The sequence below is a fragment of the Schistocerca piceifrons genome, chromosome 5 (assembly GCF_021461385.2).
Source record: "Schistocerca piceifrons isolate TAMUIC-IGC-003096 chromosome 5, iqSchPice1.1, whole genome shotgun sequence".
NCBI lineage: Eukaryota > Metazoa > Arthropoda > Insecta > Orthoptera > Acrididae > Schistocerca > Schistocerca piceifrons.
The window spans coordinates 280,515,391-280,536,259 of record NC_060142.1 but is presented as its reverse complement, the minus strand read 5'-3'; the positions used below and the strand labels follow the sequence as shown (position 1 = coordinate 280,536,259).

At 41.4% G+C, this 20,869-nt stretch overlaps 1 protein-coding gene across 9 annotated transcripts in view; it reads left to right on the top strand.

Moving 5' to 3' along the window:
* The window catches only part of LOC124798714, a 495,837-nt gene that overhangs the window by 269,143 nt on the left and 205,825 nt on the right, over positions 1–20,869 (top strand). For all 9 annotated transcript variants that reach the window (XM_047262235.1, XM_047262236.1, XM_047262234.1 and 6 more), the window contains 3 exons: positions 3,117–3,416; positions 12,948–13,311; positions 15,995–16,286. In XM_047262235.1, coding sequence (XP_047118191.1) covers positions 3,117–3,416; positions 12,948–13,311; positions 15,995–16,286 — 956 coding nt within the window. The remainder of the gene's footprint in view (positions 1–3,116; positions 3,417–12,947; positions 13,312–15,994; positions 16,287–20,869) is intronic.

Genomic DNA, 20,869 nt, shown 5'->3' with positions numbered 1-20,869 from the left:
CTCTGCCTTTGATCGTGTACACCTTCCGGGTTACAGGACTGGAGTAGGTGGTGGTGGGAGGGTGCATGGGACAGGTTTTGCATCGGGGGCGGTTACAAGGATAGGAGCCAGAGGGTAGGGAAGGTGGTTTGGGGATTTCATAGGGATGAACTAACAGGTTACGAAGGTTAGGTGGACGGCGGAATGACACTCTTGGCGGAGTGGGGAGGATTTCATGAAGGATGGATCTCATTTCAGGGCAGGATTTGAGGAAGTCGTATCCCTGCTGGAGAGCCACATTCAGAGTCTGGTCCAGTCCCAGAAAGTATCCTGTCACAAGTGGGGCACTTTTGTGGTTCTTCTGTGGGGGATTCTGGGTTTGAGGGGACGAGGAAGTGGCTCTGGTTATTTGCTTCTGTACCAGGTCGGGAGGGTAGTTGCGGGATGCGAAAGCTGTTTTCAGGTTGTTGGTGTAATGATTCAGGGATTCCGGACTGGAGCAGATTCGTTTGCCACGAAGACCTAGGCTGTAGGGAAGGGACCGTTTGATGTGGAATGGGTGGCAGCTGTCATAATGGAGGTACTGTTGCTTGTTGGTGGGTTTGATGTGGACGGACGTGTGAAGTTGGCCATTGGACAGGTGGAGGTCAACGTCAAGGAAAGTGGCATGCGATTTGGAGTAGGACCAGGTGAAACTGATGGAACCAAAGGAGTTGAGGTTGGAGAGGAAATTCTGGAGTTCTTCTTCACTGTGAGTCCAGATCATGAAGATGTCATCAATAAATCTGTACCAAACTTTGGGTTGGCAGACTTGGGTAACCAAGAAGGCTTCCTCTAAGCGACCCATGAATAGGTTGGCGTACGAGGGGGCCATCCTGGTACCCATGGCTGTTCCCTTTAATTGTTGGTATGTCTGGCCTTCAAAAGTGAAGAAGTTGTGGGTCAGGATGAAGCTGGCTAAGGTGATGAGGAAAGAGGTTTTAGGTAGGGTGGCAGGTGATCGGCGTGAAAGGAAATGCTCCATCGCAGCGAGGCCCTGGACATGCGGAATATTTGTGTATAAGGACGTGGCATCAATGGTTACAAGGATGGTTTCCGGGGGTAACAGATTGGGTAAGGATTCCAGGCGTTCAAGGAAGTGGTTGGTGTCCTTGATGAAGGATGGGAGACTGCATGTAATGGGTTGAAGGTGTTGATCTACGTAGGCAGAGATACGTTCTGTGGGGGCTTGGTAACCAGCTACAATGGGGCGGCCGGGATGATTGGGTTTGTGGATTTTAGGAAGAAGGTAGAAGGTAGGGGTGCGGGGTGTCGGTGGGGTCAGGAGGTTGATGGAGTCAGGTGAAAGGTTTTGCAGGGGGCCTAAGGTTCTGAGGATTCCTTGAAGCTCCGCCTGGACATCGGGAATGGGGTTACCTTGGCAAACTTTGTATGTGGTGTTGTCTGAAAGCTGACGCAGTCCCTCAGCCACATACTCCCGACGATCAAGTACCACGGTCGTGGAACCCTTGTCCGCCGGAAGAATGACGATGGATCGGTCAGCCTTCAGATCACGGATAGCCTGGGCTTCAGCAGTGGTGATGTTGGGTGTAGGATTAAGGTTTTTTAAGAAGGATTGAGATGCAAGGCTGGAAGTCAGAAATTCCCTCTTTCCTGATGAGGCAACAATTTGTTGCGAAAGCTTGAATTTTGTGTGTATGTTTGTGTTTGTTTGTGTGTCTATCGACCTGCCAGCGTTTTTGTTCGGTAAGTCACCTCATCTTTGTATATATATATATATATATATATATATATATATATATATATATATATATATGAATATAATAGAGGGAAACATGTCTGCGTGTGTCTGTGTATGTGTGGATGGATATGTGTGTGTGTGTGTGTGTGCGAGTGTATACCTGTCCTTTTTTCCCCCTAAGGTAAGTCTTTCCGCTCCCGGGATTGGAATGACTCCTTACCCTCTCCCTTAAAACCCATATCCTTTTGTCTTTCCTTCTCCTTCCCTCTTTCCTGACGAGGCAACCATTGGTTGCGAAAGCTAGAATTTTGTGTGTATGTTTGTGTTTGTTAGTGTGTCTATCGACCTGCCAGCGCTTTTGTTTGGTAAGTTTCATCATCGCTGACAAAGGCCTTAATGCCCGAATGCTGTAATTGTGTAAATCATTTTGTTCTGCCCATCATGACTCAGCGTCTGCGCTATATGGTGAGTAGCAACTTTCCTTCTCTAATATTTTTACATCCCGTCCTGGCTTTTCCATTGATTAATTCTTGAAACAGGTTTTGTATTGAGCCCTATTATTCATATGTCCATTTCTTTCAGTTTGAATATATTGTGCTTGCTTTCCTTAAGAATTTGATCGAAAAGATAAGAAATAACCTTTGTGATGCATTTATGATTTTGGATACATTCCTGATTGATGACTAATTGAACATATTGCTTTTATAAGCCTGTTTGTTGACATTTGCTACACATAATCAGGAAAAGTTCAGTTATACATTTTGCACAGTGTGATCTTAAAGGCTTTACTGGATTCTAAAGACAAAAGTATTTCCATCAGCTTCTTCTAGATGCATATCATGCTTACAGACTGAGTAGGAAAGCTGAGAAATAGTGAGATGTGAGAAGTGTTTAACACTCAGTGCTTGGTGAGATGGGTGATACTGCAGTATAGGCACGGCTGTGAAGTATCACACATAGCAGTCAAGGACAAAAGGTTAAGAATCAATTTTTCTTCAAATGAACTGTAGAAATACTAGCATAATGTTAGTAGCACTTCATAAACTGTACTTGAATACTTACAAAACTTTACGGTTCTCTCTCTCTCTCTCTCTCTCTCTCTCTCTCTCTCTTTCTTTCCTCCTCCCTCCTCCCCTCCCCACACACACCCCTTCTCTCACATTCCCCCCCTCTTCCCTCCCTTGCCTGTCTGCTCCCCTTCAATTCCTCTCCTGTGTTTTTGCAAAGTCATGTAGAAATGCATTTCACAAATCTGATCAGTCACAGTTTACAATTGTATAGTCTGCTGAACTAGTATTTGCGAAAATAAAAATATTGTATTCAATAAGTGGATAAGCAAGGCACTTACGCCAAGTTTCTGCTGAATATATAGTAATTTTTCCTCTTTGGTTTTCAGACAGAAACTGGCAGTAGTGGAGGAGATGGTACAGGGACAGGAGCCTTCGACTACTTGTACGAGTTTTCTGAAACACGGAAAGTACTGGAGGAGTTCTTTAAGTGTCCACCAGAAAATTCTGTGAATCACACACAACAGCAGCAGCAGGCTGCATCAGACAGTTTCAGAGAGCTGGAGTACGAGTTGAGACGGCAGGCGGCAGGCAGCGCTTATGTAGGGCAGAGATTGGCCAAGGAGAGGCCCGACCAAGAGGACAGCCCACGCAGACCGATGGGTGGCGGCAGTGGCGGTGGCCTCCTCGTAAGCTGATAAATTGCATTGATAAATTGCATGTATAGTGGGATAACTGGCAGGGGAGTTGCAGAACTTACGGCTCATCGAAGTTACGTAGCAACTTATATTATGCTTGCAGTGGAAACTTGTGGGTTGTAGTGCTTTTAATTAGTGAGACACTTGTGATTTTATGTAAATACTTGATTATGATTTAATTTTCTTACAGGAACATTATGCGTATTATGCAGAGTGGCGTGCTGCAATTACTGTGCCAACTAGTGTGAAAAATTGTACATATTTTTGGCACATTTCAGTGTCTTCGAAACACTTTTTTCGTGTTATATTCCAATTTCCAAATTTTTCTGACACAGGGTGGCAGTATCCCCATTTTCTGCTGAACCAATGGAAGAAGTAAATTACTCTTGAAACTATAGATAATTTTTCATGTACATATACATAATGAGGCATGTGTTTTAAATTTTTAAAAACAATTTTATGATTACATGAAGGCCTTCACATCAGTCTGCTTACCAATTTCTGAACTCCATACTCATAAAAATTTGCCACTTGGTTTGCCAACTGCTGCTAGATGACTTTTTACACCATCATTGTCATAGCACGGTCCACCAAAATATTTTTTTCAAGTACAGGTAGTCACTTGTTCTAACATCTGTTTTCTCAAGTGATTTGGCGTCAGCTATTTACACCAGGTCTTCAGTGGTGAAAGTTGATTGCCCATTTTGTACTTTAATAATAAACATTAGTATCACAATGATTTAATGCTGTAGCCACTTTTCTTACCGTTTCATTGCTCATATTTTTTTCTCCATAAACTTAACTAATTTGCAGATGAATTTTGACTGCTGTCATGCCTTCTGCATATGGAGAATGAATTATCACCACCTTTTTGACATTTAGTGGAATTTTCAAATTAACTGACACAATTAAATAAGCACAAACAAATGTAAACAGGGTTCAGTTCTTTTCGACAATCGTGTCTGTGAGTAGCCAATAGATGCAGATTCTCAGCGGAGACGGCAGACGGTGAGACTGCAGTGGCAATATTTAAAAACTTTATTTACTTAAAAAAAATACACCTTGTCTATAATTTGAGCAAAATGAAAATATACCTATTTTCAGGTCAAGAAAAAGAAATCTTCAAGCACCAACATTGTGTGACTATATTGAAGTTATTAATGGCATTCAAAATCCAAACAAATAAGGCCCAAGCATTTTAATTAACTATGTTTGTGGCATTGTGGTTAGCATCATTGGTTGATATGCTGCGGGTTGCCAGTTGAGACCCAACCACCTGAAATTGTTACTTAGTATTTATAGTTTCTGGAACATTATTGAAGTGTCTCAGATTTATAATGTTTGTATATTCGGGAACATTCTGTGTTTGCATAGATAGCTGCCCACTCTGGCCAGGAGTTCAGTTACGTTCTGATTGTAGGTTGGTGTAATTGATAAAGTTGCTTTATTGTAAATGATATACTTCACTGATGACTCTGCCTTCAGATTTGGTCTTGATTGTGGTTTCGACATGTCATTGTTTGGTGGAGATGCCAGATACTTCGGAACATCTGCACCATGTTGGCTTCAGTTAGCCAACAAAAAATCTGTTGCCTGTGTGGACAGTAAGTGGAGTAAAAGCAATATGTCAGTCCAAAGATCCGTATATTCAGGAGACAGATGTATTTGAAAACATCAGTAAGTCAGCTGCGTATCAGGTATGCATCAGTGTTTTCTCGAGACACTGGTCAGGACGCTACAAAATGGCTGGAAGAAGTAGACCACTTTGCCAATAGAACTGGGATGACAAGGTGTGTTTGGCAAATGTGTAAAAGTTCAATAGCTGGGATAAATTCCAAACCCATCTGAAGAAAATGTTCGGCAACATTCAGTACCAAATCCACCTGGTGGAAGAACAGTTCAAGAACAGGGTCCAAAGTCACAGGGAAATGACATGGTGATATATATAGAATGTTTTTGTACTATGTCACATTGTATCAAATTGTAAATACGAACATGACAGAAATCAGCAAAATCTCATACTTAATGAAAGGAGTCTCAGAAGACATGAACCAAAGTCTTCTGGTAAAGGATGTTGCATTGACAGAGGAATTTATCAAGTGGTACCAGCAAATCGAGGGAATGCAACAGAGACGAGTTGAATGAAAGACATGTGACACATAGCCACAATGAACTTGCCTCTCTCACATGCCGAGTAGAGGAAAGAGATACAACAGTATGTGGCAGCAAATAATGTTGAAGTAAGTACACTAGTAATAGCAACCATAAATGTTGACCCCATATGTCAGAATGTAGTAGAGAAGTCAAAGGGTAGGTGTATTGATCATTGGAACCAATCTCCTCGAACATGCCATGAAGAATGGACTCAATCAGCTCGTACCTACACTTTCAGAATGCTGCATTCAGTAGCACAACATGAAAGCAGTTCGTTTCTTCCTTAGCAAAACTTCTCCAGCTGAATGTTGTAGAAGTGTGTCACTATGTATTTTTGCTGTAGCATCCCTGTTCGTTTGGTATGCTATTTGTTGAAATTAAAAATTAACTGGAAGAAACCAACTGATGATGATGGAACATTACCAGTTTCAGTGGTAATACCACACTTTGAATCATCAAAGGGAAAATATGTAAAGTCAGTCATTTTCTCTCCACATTCGCCACAAATCTTCTGCTGAATCACTAGAAAAAGGCACATTTTTCACATTTTTCGCCGTCCTCTTTGCTAGAATTGTTTAGAAATGAACCTGTTTCATCAAAATCACTCTCACTATCATTGTCACTTAGAGATTCCTCTAAAAACTGTGCTCCCTGCCGCCGTTGGATAAGCAGCTGAGCAGCAAGTCGTATACTCCTAGCTCACTCATTTGTTACATAGTTTAATTCTTAATTTCTTTGCGTGTTTTTGGTACTTGCATTGTTTAATTCATAAATTTCGGGCGTATTATAGTATTTGAGAGTGTAGCATCGCGTTTTAGTACCTGAGTAGTGTAATTTCGCTTAGTCTCCTTCCGCCGCCGAGCAGTGTCAGCAGTGCGCAAGTAGCAGCATTACTGCATTTACTAGGCAATCTTGTATTTTAATAACCGTTTAAATTTTGTTGATTTGTTTGCGCTCTCTGTAGATTAGTTCAGACGTTCTTTGCAAAACAGTTTTTAGCATGGATAGGGACTGCAACTGCTGTGTTCGGATGCAGGCTGAGTTGGCATCCCTTCGCTCCCAGCTTCAGGCAGTGTTGGCTTCGGTCACACAGCTTGAGGCTGTTGCCAATGGGCATCACTGTGGGGGTCCGGATGGGGGTTTGTCGGGGACGGCCAGCTCGTCCCACGCATCCCCTGATCGGACTACGACTGTGGTTGCGTGGGATACTGCCCGCATTGAGGCTGATCCCTCACCTGTGGTAGAGTGGGAGGTCGTCTCAAGGTGTGGCAGGGGGCGAAAGACATTCCGGAGGGCTGAACGGAAAGCCTCTCCAGTTTGTCTGACGAACCGGTTTCAGGCTCTGTCTCAGGCTGATACTGATCTTCGGCCTGACATGGCTGCTTGTCCTGTTCCAGAGGTTGCCCCTCAGTCTGCAAGATCCGGGCAGTTGCAGAGGGTGGGCTTACTGGTAGTTGGGAGCTCCAACGTCAGGCGCGTAATGGGGCCCCTTAGGGAAATGGCAGCAAGAGAGGGGAAGAAAACCAATGTGCACTCCGTGTGCATACCGGGGGGAGTCATTCCAGATGTGGAAAGGGTCCTTCCGGATGCCATGAAGGGTACAGGGTGCACCCATCTGCAGGTGGTCGCTCATGTTGGCACCAATGATGTGTGTCGCTATGGATCGGAGGAAATCCTCTCTGGCTTCCGGCGGCTATCTGATTTGGTGAAGACTGCCAGTCTCGCTAGCGGGATGAAAGCAGAGCTCACCACTGCCAGTCTCGCTAGCGGGATGAAAGCAGAGCTCACCATCTGCAGCATCGTCGACAGGACTGACTGCGGACCTTTGGTACAGAGCCGAGTGGAGGGTCTGAATCAGAGGCTGAGACGGTTCTGCGACCGTGTGGGCTGCAGATTCCTCGACTTGCGCCATAGGGTGGTGGGGTTTCGGGTTCCACTGGATAGGTCAGGAGTCCACTACACGCAACATGCGGCTACACGGGTAGCAGGGTTTGTGTGGCGTGGGCTGGGCGGTTTTTTAGGTTAGATGGCCTTGGGCAAGTACAGAAAGGGCAACAGCCTCAACGGGTGCGGGGCAAAGTCAGGACATGCGGGGACCAAGCAGCAATCGGTATTGTAATTGTAAACTGTCGAAGCTGCGTTGGTAAAGTACCGGAACTTCAAGCGCTGATAGAAAGCACCGAAGCTGAAATCGTTATAGGTACAGAAAGCTGGCTTAAGCCAGAGATAAATTCTGCCGAAATTTTTACAAAGGTACAGACAGTGTTTAGAAAGGATAGATTGCATGCAACCGGTGGTGGAGTGTTCGTCGCTGTTATTAGTAGTTTGTCCTGTAGTGAAGTAGAAGTGGATAGTTCCTGTGAATTATTATGGGTGGAGGTTACACTAAACAACCGAACTAGGTTAATAATTGGCTCCTTTTACCGACCTCCCGACTCAGCAGCATTAGTGGCAGAACAACTGAGAGAAAATTTGGAATACATTTCACATAAATTTTCTCAGCATGTTATAGTCTTAGGTGGAGATTTCAATTTACCAGATATAGACTGGGACACTCAGATGTTTAGGACGGGTGGTAGGGACAGAGCATCGAGTGACATTATACTGAGTGCACTATCCGAAAATTACCTCGAGCAATTAAACAGAAAACCGACTCGTGGAGATAACATCTTGGACCTACTGATAACAAACAGACCTGAACTTTTCGACTCTGTATGTACAGAACAGGGAATCAGTGATCATAAGACCGTTGCAGCATCCCTGAATATGGAAGTTAATAGGAATATAAAAAAAAAGGAGGAAGGTTTATCTGTTTAGCAAGAGTAATAGAAGGCAGATTTCAGACTACCTAACAGATCAAAACGAAAATTTCTGTTCCGACACTGACAATGTTGAGTGTTTATAGAAAAAGTTCAAGGCAATCGTAAAATGCGTTTTAGACAGGTAGGTGTCGAGTAAAACTGTGAGGGACGGGAAAAACCCACCGTGGTACAACAACAAAGTTAGGAAACTACTGCGAAAGCAAAGAGAGCTCCACTCCAAGTTTAAACGCAGCCAAAACCTCTCAGACAAACAGAAGCTAAACAATGTCAAAGTTAGCGTAAGGAGGGCTATGCGTGAAGCGTTCATTGAATTCGAAAGTGAAATTCTATGTACCGACTTGACAGAAAATCCTAGGAAGTTCTGGTCTTACGTTAAATCAGTAAGTGGCTCGAAACAGCATATCCAGACACTACGGGATGATGATGGCATTGAAACAGAGGATGACACGCGTAAAGCTGAAATACTAAACACCTTTTTCCAAAGCTGTTTCACAGAGGAAGACCGCACTGCAGTTCCTTCTCTAAATCCTCGCACAAACGAAAAAATGGCTGACATCGAAATAAGTGTCCAAGGAATAGAAAAGCAACTGGAATCACTCAATAGAGGAAAGTCCACTGGACCTGACGGGATACCAATTAGATTCTACACAGAGTACGCGAAAGAACTTGCCCCCCTTCCAACAGCCGTGTACCGCAAGTCTCTAGAGGAACGGAGGGTTCCAAATGATTGGAAAAGAGCACAGATAGTCCCAGTCTTCAAGAAGGGTCGTCGAGCAGATGTGCAAAACTATAGACCTATATCTCTTACGTCGATCTCTTGTAGAATTTTAGAACATGTTTTTTGCTCGCGTATCATGTCATTTCTGGAAACCCAGAATCTACTATGTAGGAATCAACATGGATTCCGGAAACAGCGATCGTGTGAGACCCAACTCGCTTTATTTGTTCATGAGACCCAGAAAATATTAGATACAGGCTCCCAGGTAGATGCTATTTTTCTTGACTTCCGGAAGGCGTTCGATACAGTTCCGCACTGTCACCTGATAAACAAAGTAAGAGCCTACGGAATATCAGACCAGCTGTGTGGCTGGATTGAAGAGTTTTTAGCAAACAGAACACAGCATGTTGTTATCAATGGAGAGACGTCTACAGACGTTAAAGTAACCTCTGGCGTGCCACAGGGGAGTGTTATGGGACCATTGCTTTTCACAATATATATAAATGACTTAGTATATAGTGTCAGAAGTTCCATGCGGCTTTTCGCGGATGATGCTGTAGTATACAGAGAAGTTGCAGCATTAGAAAATTGTAGCGAAATGCAGGAAGATCTGCAGCGGATAGGCACTTGGTGCAGGGAGTGGCAACTGACCCTTAACATAGACAAATGTAATGTATTGCGAATACATAGAAAGAAGGATCCTTTATTGTATGATTATATGATAGCGGAACAAACACTGGTAGCAGTTACTTCTGTAAAATATCTGGGAGTATGCGTGCGGAACGATTTGAAGTGGAATGATCATATAAAATTAATTGTTGGTAAGGCGGGTACCAGGTTGAGATTCATTGGGAGAGTGCTTAGAAAATGTAGTCCATCAACAAAGGAGGTGGCTTACAAAACACTCGTTCGACCTATACTTGAGTATTGCTCATCAGTGTGGGATCCGTACCAGATCGGTCTGACGGAGGAGATAGAGAAGATCCAAAGAAGAGCGGCGCGTTTCGTCACAGGGTTATTTGGTAACCGTGATAGCGTTACGGAGATGTTTAATAAACTCAAGTGGCAGATTCTGCAAGAGAGGCGCTCTGCATCGCGGTGTAGCTTGCTCGCCAGGTTTCGAGAGGGTGCGTTTCTGGATGAGGTATTGAATATATTGCTTCCCCCTACTTATATCTCCCGAGGAGATCACGAATGTAAAATTAGAGAGATTAGAGCGCGCACGGAGGCTTTCAGACAGTCGTTCTTCCCGCGAACCATACGCGACTGGAACAGGAAAGGGAGGTAATGACAGTGGCACGTAAAGTGCCCTGCGCCACACACCGTTGGGTGGCTTGCGGAGTATCAATGTAGATGTAGATGTAAAACATCTTCCTCAGAAAAAACTGAACATGAGGAATTAGCCACTATGCACACAAACTTAAACGTAATAATTCCAAAAGTCCTTTCAGCACAACAACAACAGTTTGATACTGAGTTAACACAGGTTCCCCTAGAGGCATCACTAAGCACCATTGATGTGTAGTACTGTCAGAATCGAGAACTGAGCATGTGAGAGCCGCAAAAAATCATGTCAAATGAGGCTCAAAATAGGAGCGGAAAACAAAATTCACAATCTCGAGTGCCACTTGATGTTGGAGTGGAAAGGGTTAGAGGACAGAGAACAACGCAGTGACATGTTTTCACTCTGGTTGCCCTGGGCACATTGTATGCTACTGCATAGAGAGAAGGCAAGTGTTGGACAACCATTATATTACTAGATGCGCCAATCACTGTACCCCTGGATGAGGTCGCTGGAGGTCACTCTCCAGCATGCTGCATCCATTACAGGTTGCCGTACAAAGGTACTTGCTGCTTATCTAGACTCTAAATTCAGGAAAACTAAATCAGGTGACCATCTATGGAGGTGAGGCAACCATGGATGAAAATGGTCAATGGACAACAGTCACCAACATGTCTGAAATCTCATTGACATTGTCATCAATGGCTAACCCATCCAGGCACTAGTTGATTCAGGAGCTTATTTTTTTCTTATGTCAAATGCTTATTGTTGTCGGGTAAAGATGATTGTTCCGTGATACAAAAGCTATTGTGCTGAAGGAAACAAGGGGGAGGTACATCCTGCTGACAGGAAGATGTGTCGCAAAAGCAACTATCAGTGACAGAATGCAGCCTTTAGAATCTGTCATGTTAGCAGAATGCAGTCATATTGTTATTCTTGGATGGAACTGCTTGCAAGCACCACAGGCAGTTGTAGACTGTGGAAGATCGGATGCCCAGTTAAACTTTGACGCTTGCCTGTTTGCAAGAAGCTACTCAGGTTCTCAAAACTGCCATGCAGTTCTTATACAAAAGTCTGGCCAGAAATAGTACAGAGGTTTTCACCAAACCTTAAAGAATTATATTTCAATGAGTGGCAAGTGCTATTCCAGTGCAACTGCCATGCATTAATTACATACTGAGCATCACTCACTAATACTAACACTGTATGTTACTCCCTTCATCTCTCTCTAGCAATCATCGCCAGTTCTTTTGAGCAACAGATACACTCCCCTCTTGCTTTGTTTCATGGTTGTATATATAATCTAAGTTGGATATAGGTTCAATGAATTTAAACTTTTTGTCTAGAGTTGTCACTGTCATTGTGCCTTATTTCCTGGAAACCATGCAACAATCCGTACAGTGGGTGAATCAGCTGTAAAGAAGGTGAAGATGGTCCTGCTGTATAGATGATCCCATCATCTGGATAAGTTATGGCAATGATTATTTGGTATGTGAAGGGTATCATTAACAGACTTCTTGGAGAAAGGAATGTCGAATACTCGACAATACCCCAATGAGAAATTAGATTGCTTCAAGTGGAAATAGAAGGAAATGTAGCCCCATTTGGTGAAGAACAATGTGCTTCATTGCCACAACATTGTGCCAACGCATTCATCTGGAGTTGCCACATCAAAACTGCATGAATTGTGTTATGCATTGATGCTGTGCCACTGTTTCAAGTGACTTTGCACTTTCTTACTTCTTGTTCTCAAAAGCGAAGAAATGGCTTATAGACTAAAGATTCTGCTTCAGGGAGGTCTTTGTCAAGACTGGAGAATCTTAACAATGTAGAAAAAGACAGATTACTACTTATCGTAAAGAGGACACATCAAGTTACAGACAGGCATGATTAAAAGGCACTCACATGTAGCTTTCAGCCACAGCCTTCGTCAGGACACACACACACACACACACACACACACACACACACACACACACACACTCTCACACTCATACGACTGCCAACTCTAGCATTTTGGGCATCCCGCTGTGTCTGAAAGCTATATGCGAGTCTCTCTTAATTGTGCCTGTCTGCAACTTGACGTGTCTTTTTTTACAGTAGGTAGCAATCCGTCCTTTCCTACATTGTTTATATTCCTACCTGGAGTTTCCATTGTTTGACAGGAGAATTTTATTGAGCCTGACACTTTGTATATGTAGAGAAGTTAAAAAAGAAGCCAGGAGATTAGGAAAAATGTAATTCTTAAAAGTATACTACTTTGCAAAAAATGTTTTTGTCCCACCTAACACAAGTAATCACTGAACTGCCCTTCCAATATTACAATAATTTATTACTCTCTGAAAAATACTTCTGTGCACATAAAAGTCAATGCATAAGCTGTATGTGTCTGAGAAAGTTTTGCTATATAATTAGCTTTGTAATATGTTTGAAAGTATCTCACTGAATATTTATTTCTCCAAGTATCGGTAATTGAGATAATTTCAGAAAATTCTCTCCAATATGGAGTATGGCAATTCAAAAACAAAACCATTTTCATTCTGCAGGGCAGTCAGGCAGATCTTTCTGCAGCGGGTTCGGGTTCAACTGAAGACCTTGGAGACACAGAGGTTGGACTGCAGGTTGGCCATAGCCGGAACTTCACACTTTCTCCAGAGACTACGGATTGTGATTCGAACTGTGGTGATCTCGACAGTGAACTATCACTTACTCCAGCACCAGAAACCATTGTAGGACAAGGATTGGACAGCAGTGGAGAAGGACCATGTTCCAGTATCCCTCTTCCGAGGCCTGCAATGCCTGTATTAGAGGATGGGCTGTCATCTGGTCATGCCTCTGATGCTGACAGTGGTACTGGTCCAGGTGGAAGGCATGGGCCATCACCGTCACCATCTGGAAGGTTGCTACCAGGTCTGTAACTAACGCAGAAAAGCTTATGGTGGTCTAAACGTCCATGTCAACACCCATGTTCCCTATTGCTGCTTGTTGCTTACTGATTTGGATGTTAATACCCATTAGATTACATGATATTTCTTATTAGTGTGTGTCAACAATCCACTAATCATCTGAGAGAGAAAATAGTGAAACAGACGTAGAACATTGGTCTTTCAGAATGTCACAGCACATATTATGCGGCTCTATTTTTCTAAATACAGATGTTGAATACCAACAGTACATAGTCATTCTGTCACATTTCATTCCTGGAATGAACAGCTAGTTTTTTGCAGCCAATGTTTTTGAACATACTAAGCAGATACCTAGTTTGAAAGTAATTATACTCATTGTTACATGTACCACTGCTCTCTATATCAGCGAGAAAATAGGTCCTCTGCTCTTTTTCATGGAACTCAAGGATATTGACTTGTCTAGCACCTGGACTTCAGATTGTTGCAATTGCAAGAAAACTTGAAACAAGATTTAGTAGAAAATCCGTAAGTGCTGACATTTATTCATTCTGGATGACTCCTGATATGTTACTAAATTGTAACTCTCCAGGGCTGTTTTGACTCGTCTGAATTATTTAAACTATTGTGCATTTATGAAATTACTTCATCCTTAATGTTTAAATTGCTGTATTCAGTTTCTTTGATCGGTTATTATTTTGAACATTCAATAAAAAATTTCTGTTGTGAGTCATATGAACCATCTAAATCTTCCACTACTGACAACGGAATGCACAATTCAGTGCAAGAACTGAGAGAAATATCACAAAAAGACCTAAGTGACAACCAGCTGAAAAATCCAAAATGCACAAGCTTGACATATTTAATGTACAGTAGTGTTCCTGACACCTGTACTGCAATGTGTTAAAAGTTCCATTATTAATGAAAAGAGAGTCTGAGGAAAATTCACAAAGTAAAAACCGTTTAACTTTAATAAATTCAAGAGACATAATTTAGTAATAAAAATGTGTCACTTACAAAATAGAAGGCTAATTTGTTTCTCTACGTAATAATCTCCTTTGTTCAACCATTTTCCTTATGTGTCCGTGATGTTTAATATTTCTGTGTAGTAGTTGACTGCTGCCAGTGTGTTAAGTCAGCTGTTCACTGTTCTTCTCAGCATTGTTCCAAAATGTTTTCCACCGAGGGCCTCCTTAAGCATCATGAAAAGATGAAAATTGCTTGGAGAAAAGTCGGGATTGTTGGTGGGTGATCAGTATTTTTCATTCCAAATTGAGCCAGCAATTGTCTGGTTTCAATAGCAGTGTGAGGTTGGGCATTATTGCGAAGAAAGAAAGAATTCTGAAAGAAACAATATTATGAAAGAGAAAGTTGTACTCGCCATATAGCGGAGATGCTGTGTTGCAGGTAGGCACAACAAAGACTGTCATAAATAAATCTTCTGGCCATTTGGCCATTGAGGCCTTCGGCAACAATAGATGTGTGTAGACACACACACACACACACACACACACACACACACACACACACACACACATTATTGCTTGCTGTAGTCTTCTGAGGGTATCACAATGTTGCTCTGCCTTGATTGTAGTGCTATTTGGCATGAAAACCACCAAAAGAACAACGTTTCAGTTCCAAAAAAAAAAAAAAAAAAAAAAAAAAACACATCACTTTGAGTTTCTGTCTAAGCAGTCTTCTTCTCTTGTTAAGTTATCACTGTGTTCTGCGTGATGAATGATCGTGCCACTCAGTGATCGACTCTTGGTCTTGCTCAGGAACCCACCTTGCACAAATTTTGCTAAATGTTCAGACACTATTTCACCTAGAGGAGAAAGACAACTATTTCAGGAAGCATGGTGTAACTCTTTCAGAATTGTGCATATGTCTTGGACTGTTTTGTTCTTCACTTGCATTTTCAAATCACCTGTGATGAATGGTAACATTGAAGTCGACTTCAGTCACACTCATTTGTTCATCGATTGTTGATCATTAAACACCACTTTATCACATTACTTTTATTAGTAACTGTATTACGAGTAAATGGTAATTTTCTGCAAGTTTCAACTTCTGAACATTGATAAATTGAAATTGTAGCACCTCTGACCTCACAGTAGTTGCGGCTGTATCACACAGTTCATTTTAAACACGATAACGTTGGAAGCTGAAGAAGTGAATTAAAATTTGTGCTGCTGCCGGAACTCAAACCCGTGTCACCTTGCTTACTAGGCAGATAGGCTGATCATTACACCACAACAGCATTATGATAACATAGCTGCACAAACTACCCACTTGTTTCAACTGACTCTCCTACAGCAGTGAGACAAGAAGTCGAGGAAGCCTTTTGGCTTCAGGTAAAAGCCTGATATTGAACTGTGCAGTGGGATTATGCTCTAGATGATTACTTTCTGGATTACACTTTTAGATTTGTCTTACGAATATCCTTTAATTATGTGACTGTATGGTATGTAAGCACTCAAATGATATGATGGTTACAGACATGGCCATGTACTTTCACTTTCCAATATTAACAACATTTTGTTTCATCCAGTTTAAAAGCAGCTCAAATAACTGGCAAACACATTAACTTAATTAATTAAATTAATTAATTCTCTCTATTTTTGCAGATGGATTAGAATTGTCAGATACTACATGAACTTAAAGGGATTAATGTGATACTGTTGTGGCAGGTTCTGCAGTGGCTACTGCTATTACCTCACCACAGATGCAGGCTACACCTCCACCACCTGCACCTCAGCCACACCGCTCAATTGCAGTTCCGGGGGACGCTACATCTGCGTCAACGAGCACTGGCTCTGCATCTGGTAGCTCTGGTGGGTCGGCCACTTCTGCATCGTCAGTAGAAGCGGCAATCAGGGATATCAGGCTCGCCTTGCAGCGCACTAAAACGTTGACACCACCTGATCCTGTACCTGACGGACCTGATAGATCGCCTAGTCCTGTCTGGGTGCCACGGTCTCGGTCAGTTCTGTCAATAGTTTCTTAATTTGTTAAGTTTTGTTGCATTTCTTGTCACTGTCAGTTATTTAACTGCAGATAATATATGAGAAATTACCGCACACAGCCATATCTAATAGCAAGTATATTTGTAAATGTAGGTTGCAAACGCAGTGTTCCAAGACCTCACATAATTATGTAAACATAAATTTAACAAAGAACGTGTTTCTGATACTGGAGAAAATTACTACAGAGAAAGTGTTCGATAATAGATGAAACTGTAGAATAAATAAATAACAACAGAAGTTAGAAGTTGCTCAGAATTGTTACCGTAATAGCTGTATATAAAATGAACTATAATAATGTAAATATAGGAATAACAAATAAACATTGTTGACATCTGTAGAATGAAATAAAGTAACAGATGCATACTCTGTTTGAAAGCATTAATTCTGAATATATTTACACACACCAATTTACAATGTTAGTGGTGCAATTCCATCCAGTTCTCCATCACTGCATTTCAAATTGGTGTCAGAACAGGTGCCGTCACTGTCATCATCAAGAGAAATCATTAACATTCATATTCATTTATAATTATGTCTGTAATATATGCTTCTCTAAAAAAAACCATCAATGTAGTCTAATTTCTTTCTCCATGAGGTGATGTCTACATAGCAAGTCCTTCACATAATAGTGTTATGGAAAAAAAAAATACTAATTTAAATGTAAGTTTTAAAGTTACTCCAAACCAATGTGTGGTGCATTGCAAAGGGTACTTCCCATTACACCAATTATTAGGATTTCTTGCTCTTCCATTCATGTATGGAGCACAGGAAGAATAATAGTTTGAATGCTACTGTGTTGGAGTAATTGTTCTAATCTTGTCCTCAAGATACCTATGTGAGCGATACATTAGGGGTTGTAGTATATTCCTAAGGTAGTCATTTAAAGCTGGTTCTTGAAACTTTGTGAATAGACTTTCTCGTGGTAGTTTGTCTGTCTTCAAGAATCCTCCAGTTCAGTTCCTTCGGTATCTCTGTGACACTCTCACATGGATTAAAGAAACCTGTGACCATTCATGCTGCCCTTCTGTGTAAACACTCAATATCCTTTGTTAGTCCTATCTGGTACGGGTCCCACACACTTGAGCAATATTCTAGGACAAGTCCCTCGAGTGATTTGAAAGCAATCTCCTTTGTCGACTGATTGCACTTCACTGGTATTCTACCAATAAACCAAAGTCTACCACCTGCTTTACCCAAGATTGAATCTATGAGATCATTCCATTTCATGTCCCTAAAAAGTGATACACCCAGGTATTAGTATGAGTTGGCCAATTCCAACAGTGACTCATTGGTATTATAGTCACAGGATCCTTAATTCGAGCAGTTAGTTCATGAGCCCACACAATTCGTAAACGGTTTTGAAAACAAGCTTGACCTCTTGGCAACAAATAATCCTGAGTTAATAACGGGCCTCAAAACGGATACAGGGGTTAGTGAACACAGATTGTCATAGCGACAAAGCTTCCAAAAATAAACGGAAAATATACCTATTCAAAAAAGGAGATAAAAATTCACTTGACACCTTCCTGAGAGACAATCTCCACTCCTTCCAAATTAATAATATAAGTGTAGACCACATGTGGCTTGAATTCAAAGAAATAGTATCAGCAGCAATTGAGAGATTTATACCAAATAAATTAACAAATGATGGGGCTGATCCTCCTTGGTACATAAAACGGGTTAGAAGACTGTTGCAGAGGCAATGAAACAAACATGCCAAATTTAAATAGACGCAAAATCCCCAAGATGGCAATCTTTTACAGAGGCTCTAAATTTAATGCGCACTTCAATGCAAGATGCTTGTAACAGTTTCTACAACGAAACTTTGTCTCGAAACCTGGCAGAACACCCAGAGAGATTCTGGTCGTATGTGAAGTATGTTAGCGGCAAGAAGCAATCAGTGCCTTCTCTGCATGATAGCAATGGAGATACTATCGATGGCAGTGCTGCCAAAGCAGTTACTAAACACAGCCTTGTGAAATGCCTTCACAAAAGACGACTAAGTTAATACTCCAGAACTCAAATCGAGAACAGCTGCCAACATGAGTAATGCAGAAGTAAATATCCTCGGAGTAGTGAAGCAACTTAAATCACTTAATAAAAGCAAGTCTCCTGGCCCAGACTGTATACCAATTAGGTTCCTTTAGGAGGTGCTGATGCATTAGCTCCATACTTAACAATCATATACAACCGTTCGCTCAACAAAAGATCCGTACCCAAAGACTGGAAAGTTGCACAGATCACACCAATATTCGAGAAAGGTAGTAAGAGTAATCCACTAAATTACAAGCCCATATCATTAACGTCGATGTGCAGCAGGATTTTGGAACATACATTGTGTTCAAACATTATGAATTACCCCGAAGAAAACTGTCTATTGACACACAGTCGACATGGGTTTAGAAAACATTGTTCCTGTGAAACACAACTATCTCCTTATTCACATGAAGTGTTGAGTGCTATTGACAAGGGATTTCAGATCGATTCCATATTTCTGGATTTCTGGAAGGCTTTTGACACGGTACCACACAAGCGGCTCATAGTGAAATTGCGTGCTTATGGAATATCGTGTTAGTTATGTGACTGGATTTGTGATTTCCTGTCAGAGAGGTCACAGTTCGTAGTAATTGATGGAAAGTCATCTAGTAAAACAGATGTGATTTCTGGCCCTTTGCTGTTCCTTATCTATATTAACAATTTGGGAGACAACCTGAGCAGCCGTATTAGGTTGTTTGCAGATGACGCTGTTATTTATCAACTAATAAAGTCATCAGAAGATCAAAAAAAATTGCAAAATGATTTAGGGAAGATATCTGAATGGTGCAAAAATTGGCAGTTGACCCTAAATAATGAAAAGTGTGAGGTCATCCACAAGAGTGCTAAAAGGAATTCATTAAACTTAGGTTACACAATAAATCGGTCTAATCTAAAAACTGTAACTTCAACTAAATACCTAGGTATTACAATTGCGAACAACTTAAATTGGAAGGAACACACAGAAAATGTGGGGAAGGCTAACCAAAGACTGCGTTTTAATGGCAGGACACTTCGAAAATGTAACAGAGCTACTAAGGAGACTTCCCACACTAAACTTGTCTGTCCTCTTTTAGAATTCTGCTGCACGGTGTGGGATCCTTACCAGATAGAACTGACAGAGTACATAGAAAAAGTTCAAAGACGGTCAGCACATTTTGTATTATAGGGGAGAGAGTGTCGCAGAAATGATACGGGATTTGGGCTGGACATCATTAAAAGAATCTTCGCACGAAATTCCAATCACCAACTTCCTCGTCCGAATGCATAAATATTTTTTTGACACCGGCCTACATAGGGAGAAACTATCACCATGATAAAATAAGGGAAATCAGAGCTCGTACGGAAAGATATAGATGTTCATTCTTTCCGCATGCTATAAGAGATTGGAATAATAGAGAAATGTGAAGGTGATTTGATGAACCCTCTTCCAGGCACTTAAATGTAATTTGCAGAGTATCCATGTAGATGTATCTTTTTTCCTTTTGTGGAATGCAGAATTTTACATTTATGGTCATTTAGAGCAATTTGCCTATGTCTACACCATGTTGAAATCTTACCAAGATCTGAATGAATATTTATGCAACCTCTCTCAGATAGTACTTCAGTATAGATAACTGCATCATCTGCAAAAAGCCTGATTTTACTAGTAATATTGTCTGCAAGGTCATTAATATAAAATGTGAACAGCAAGGGTTCCAACAGACTTCCCAGGGACACACCCGAAATCACTTCATCTGATGATTACTCTCCATCCAAGATAAAATGCTGTGTCCTTGTCGAAAAGTCCTCAGTTCACTCAAAAATTTCATGTGATAGCCCATATAATCATACTTTTGACAATAAGTATAGGTGTGGTACTGAGTCAAATGCTTTTCAGAAATAAATAAATACTGCATCTACCTGGTTGCTTTGATCTAGGGCTGTCAGTATGTCATGTGAGAAAAGTGCGTGTTGGGTTTCACATGATCGATGTTTTCTAAATCGTGCTGGTTGGCATTGAGGAGGTCATAATGTTAAAGATACCTCATTATGTCGGAGTTCAGAATATGTTCTAAGATTCTACAACAAATCTATGTCAAGGATATTGGACAGTAGTTTTGTGGATCACTTCTACTAACCTTCTTGTAGATGGGTGTGACCTGTGCCTTATTCCAAGAACTGTGCACGGTTTTTCATTTGAGGGAGCAAATTCAGTATAGAATCTGACAGGGATTCCATCAGACCATGGAGCTTTATTCAATTTTAACGATTTCAGCTTTCTCTCAATGTCACTGACACTAGTGCCTATTTCATTCCTCTTTTCAGTGGTAAGAGAATTAAATTGGGGCAATTCTCCTGGGCTCTCCTTTGTAAAGGAACTTTTAAAAATGGAGTTAAGCATTTCAGCTTTTTCTTTGCTACTCTTAATTTCAGTTCCTGACTGATTCACTAGGGACTGGACAATAACTTTAGTGTCACTAACAGCCTTTACAGACAGAGCAGATTTTCTGTCCTCTCCACAGC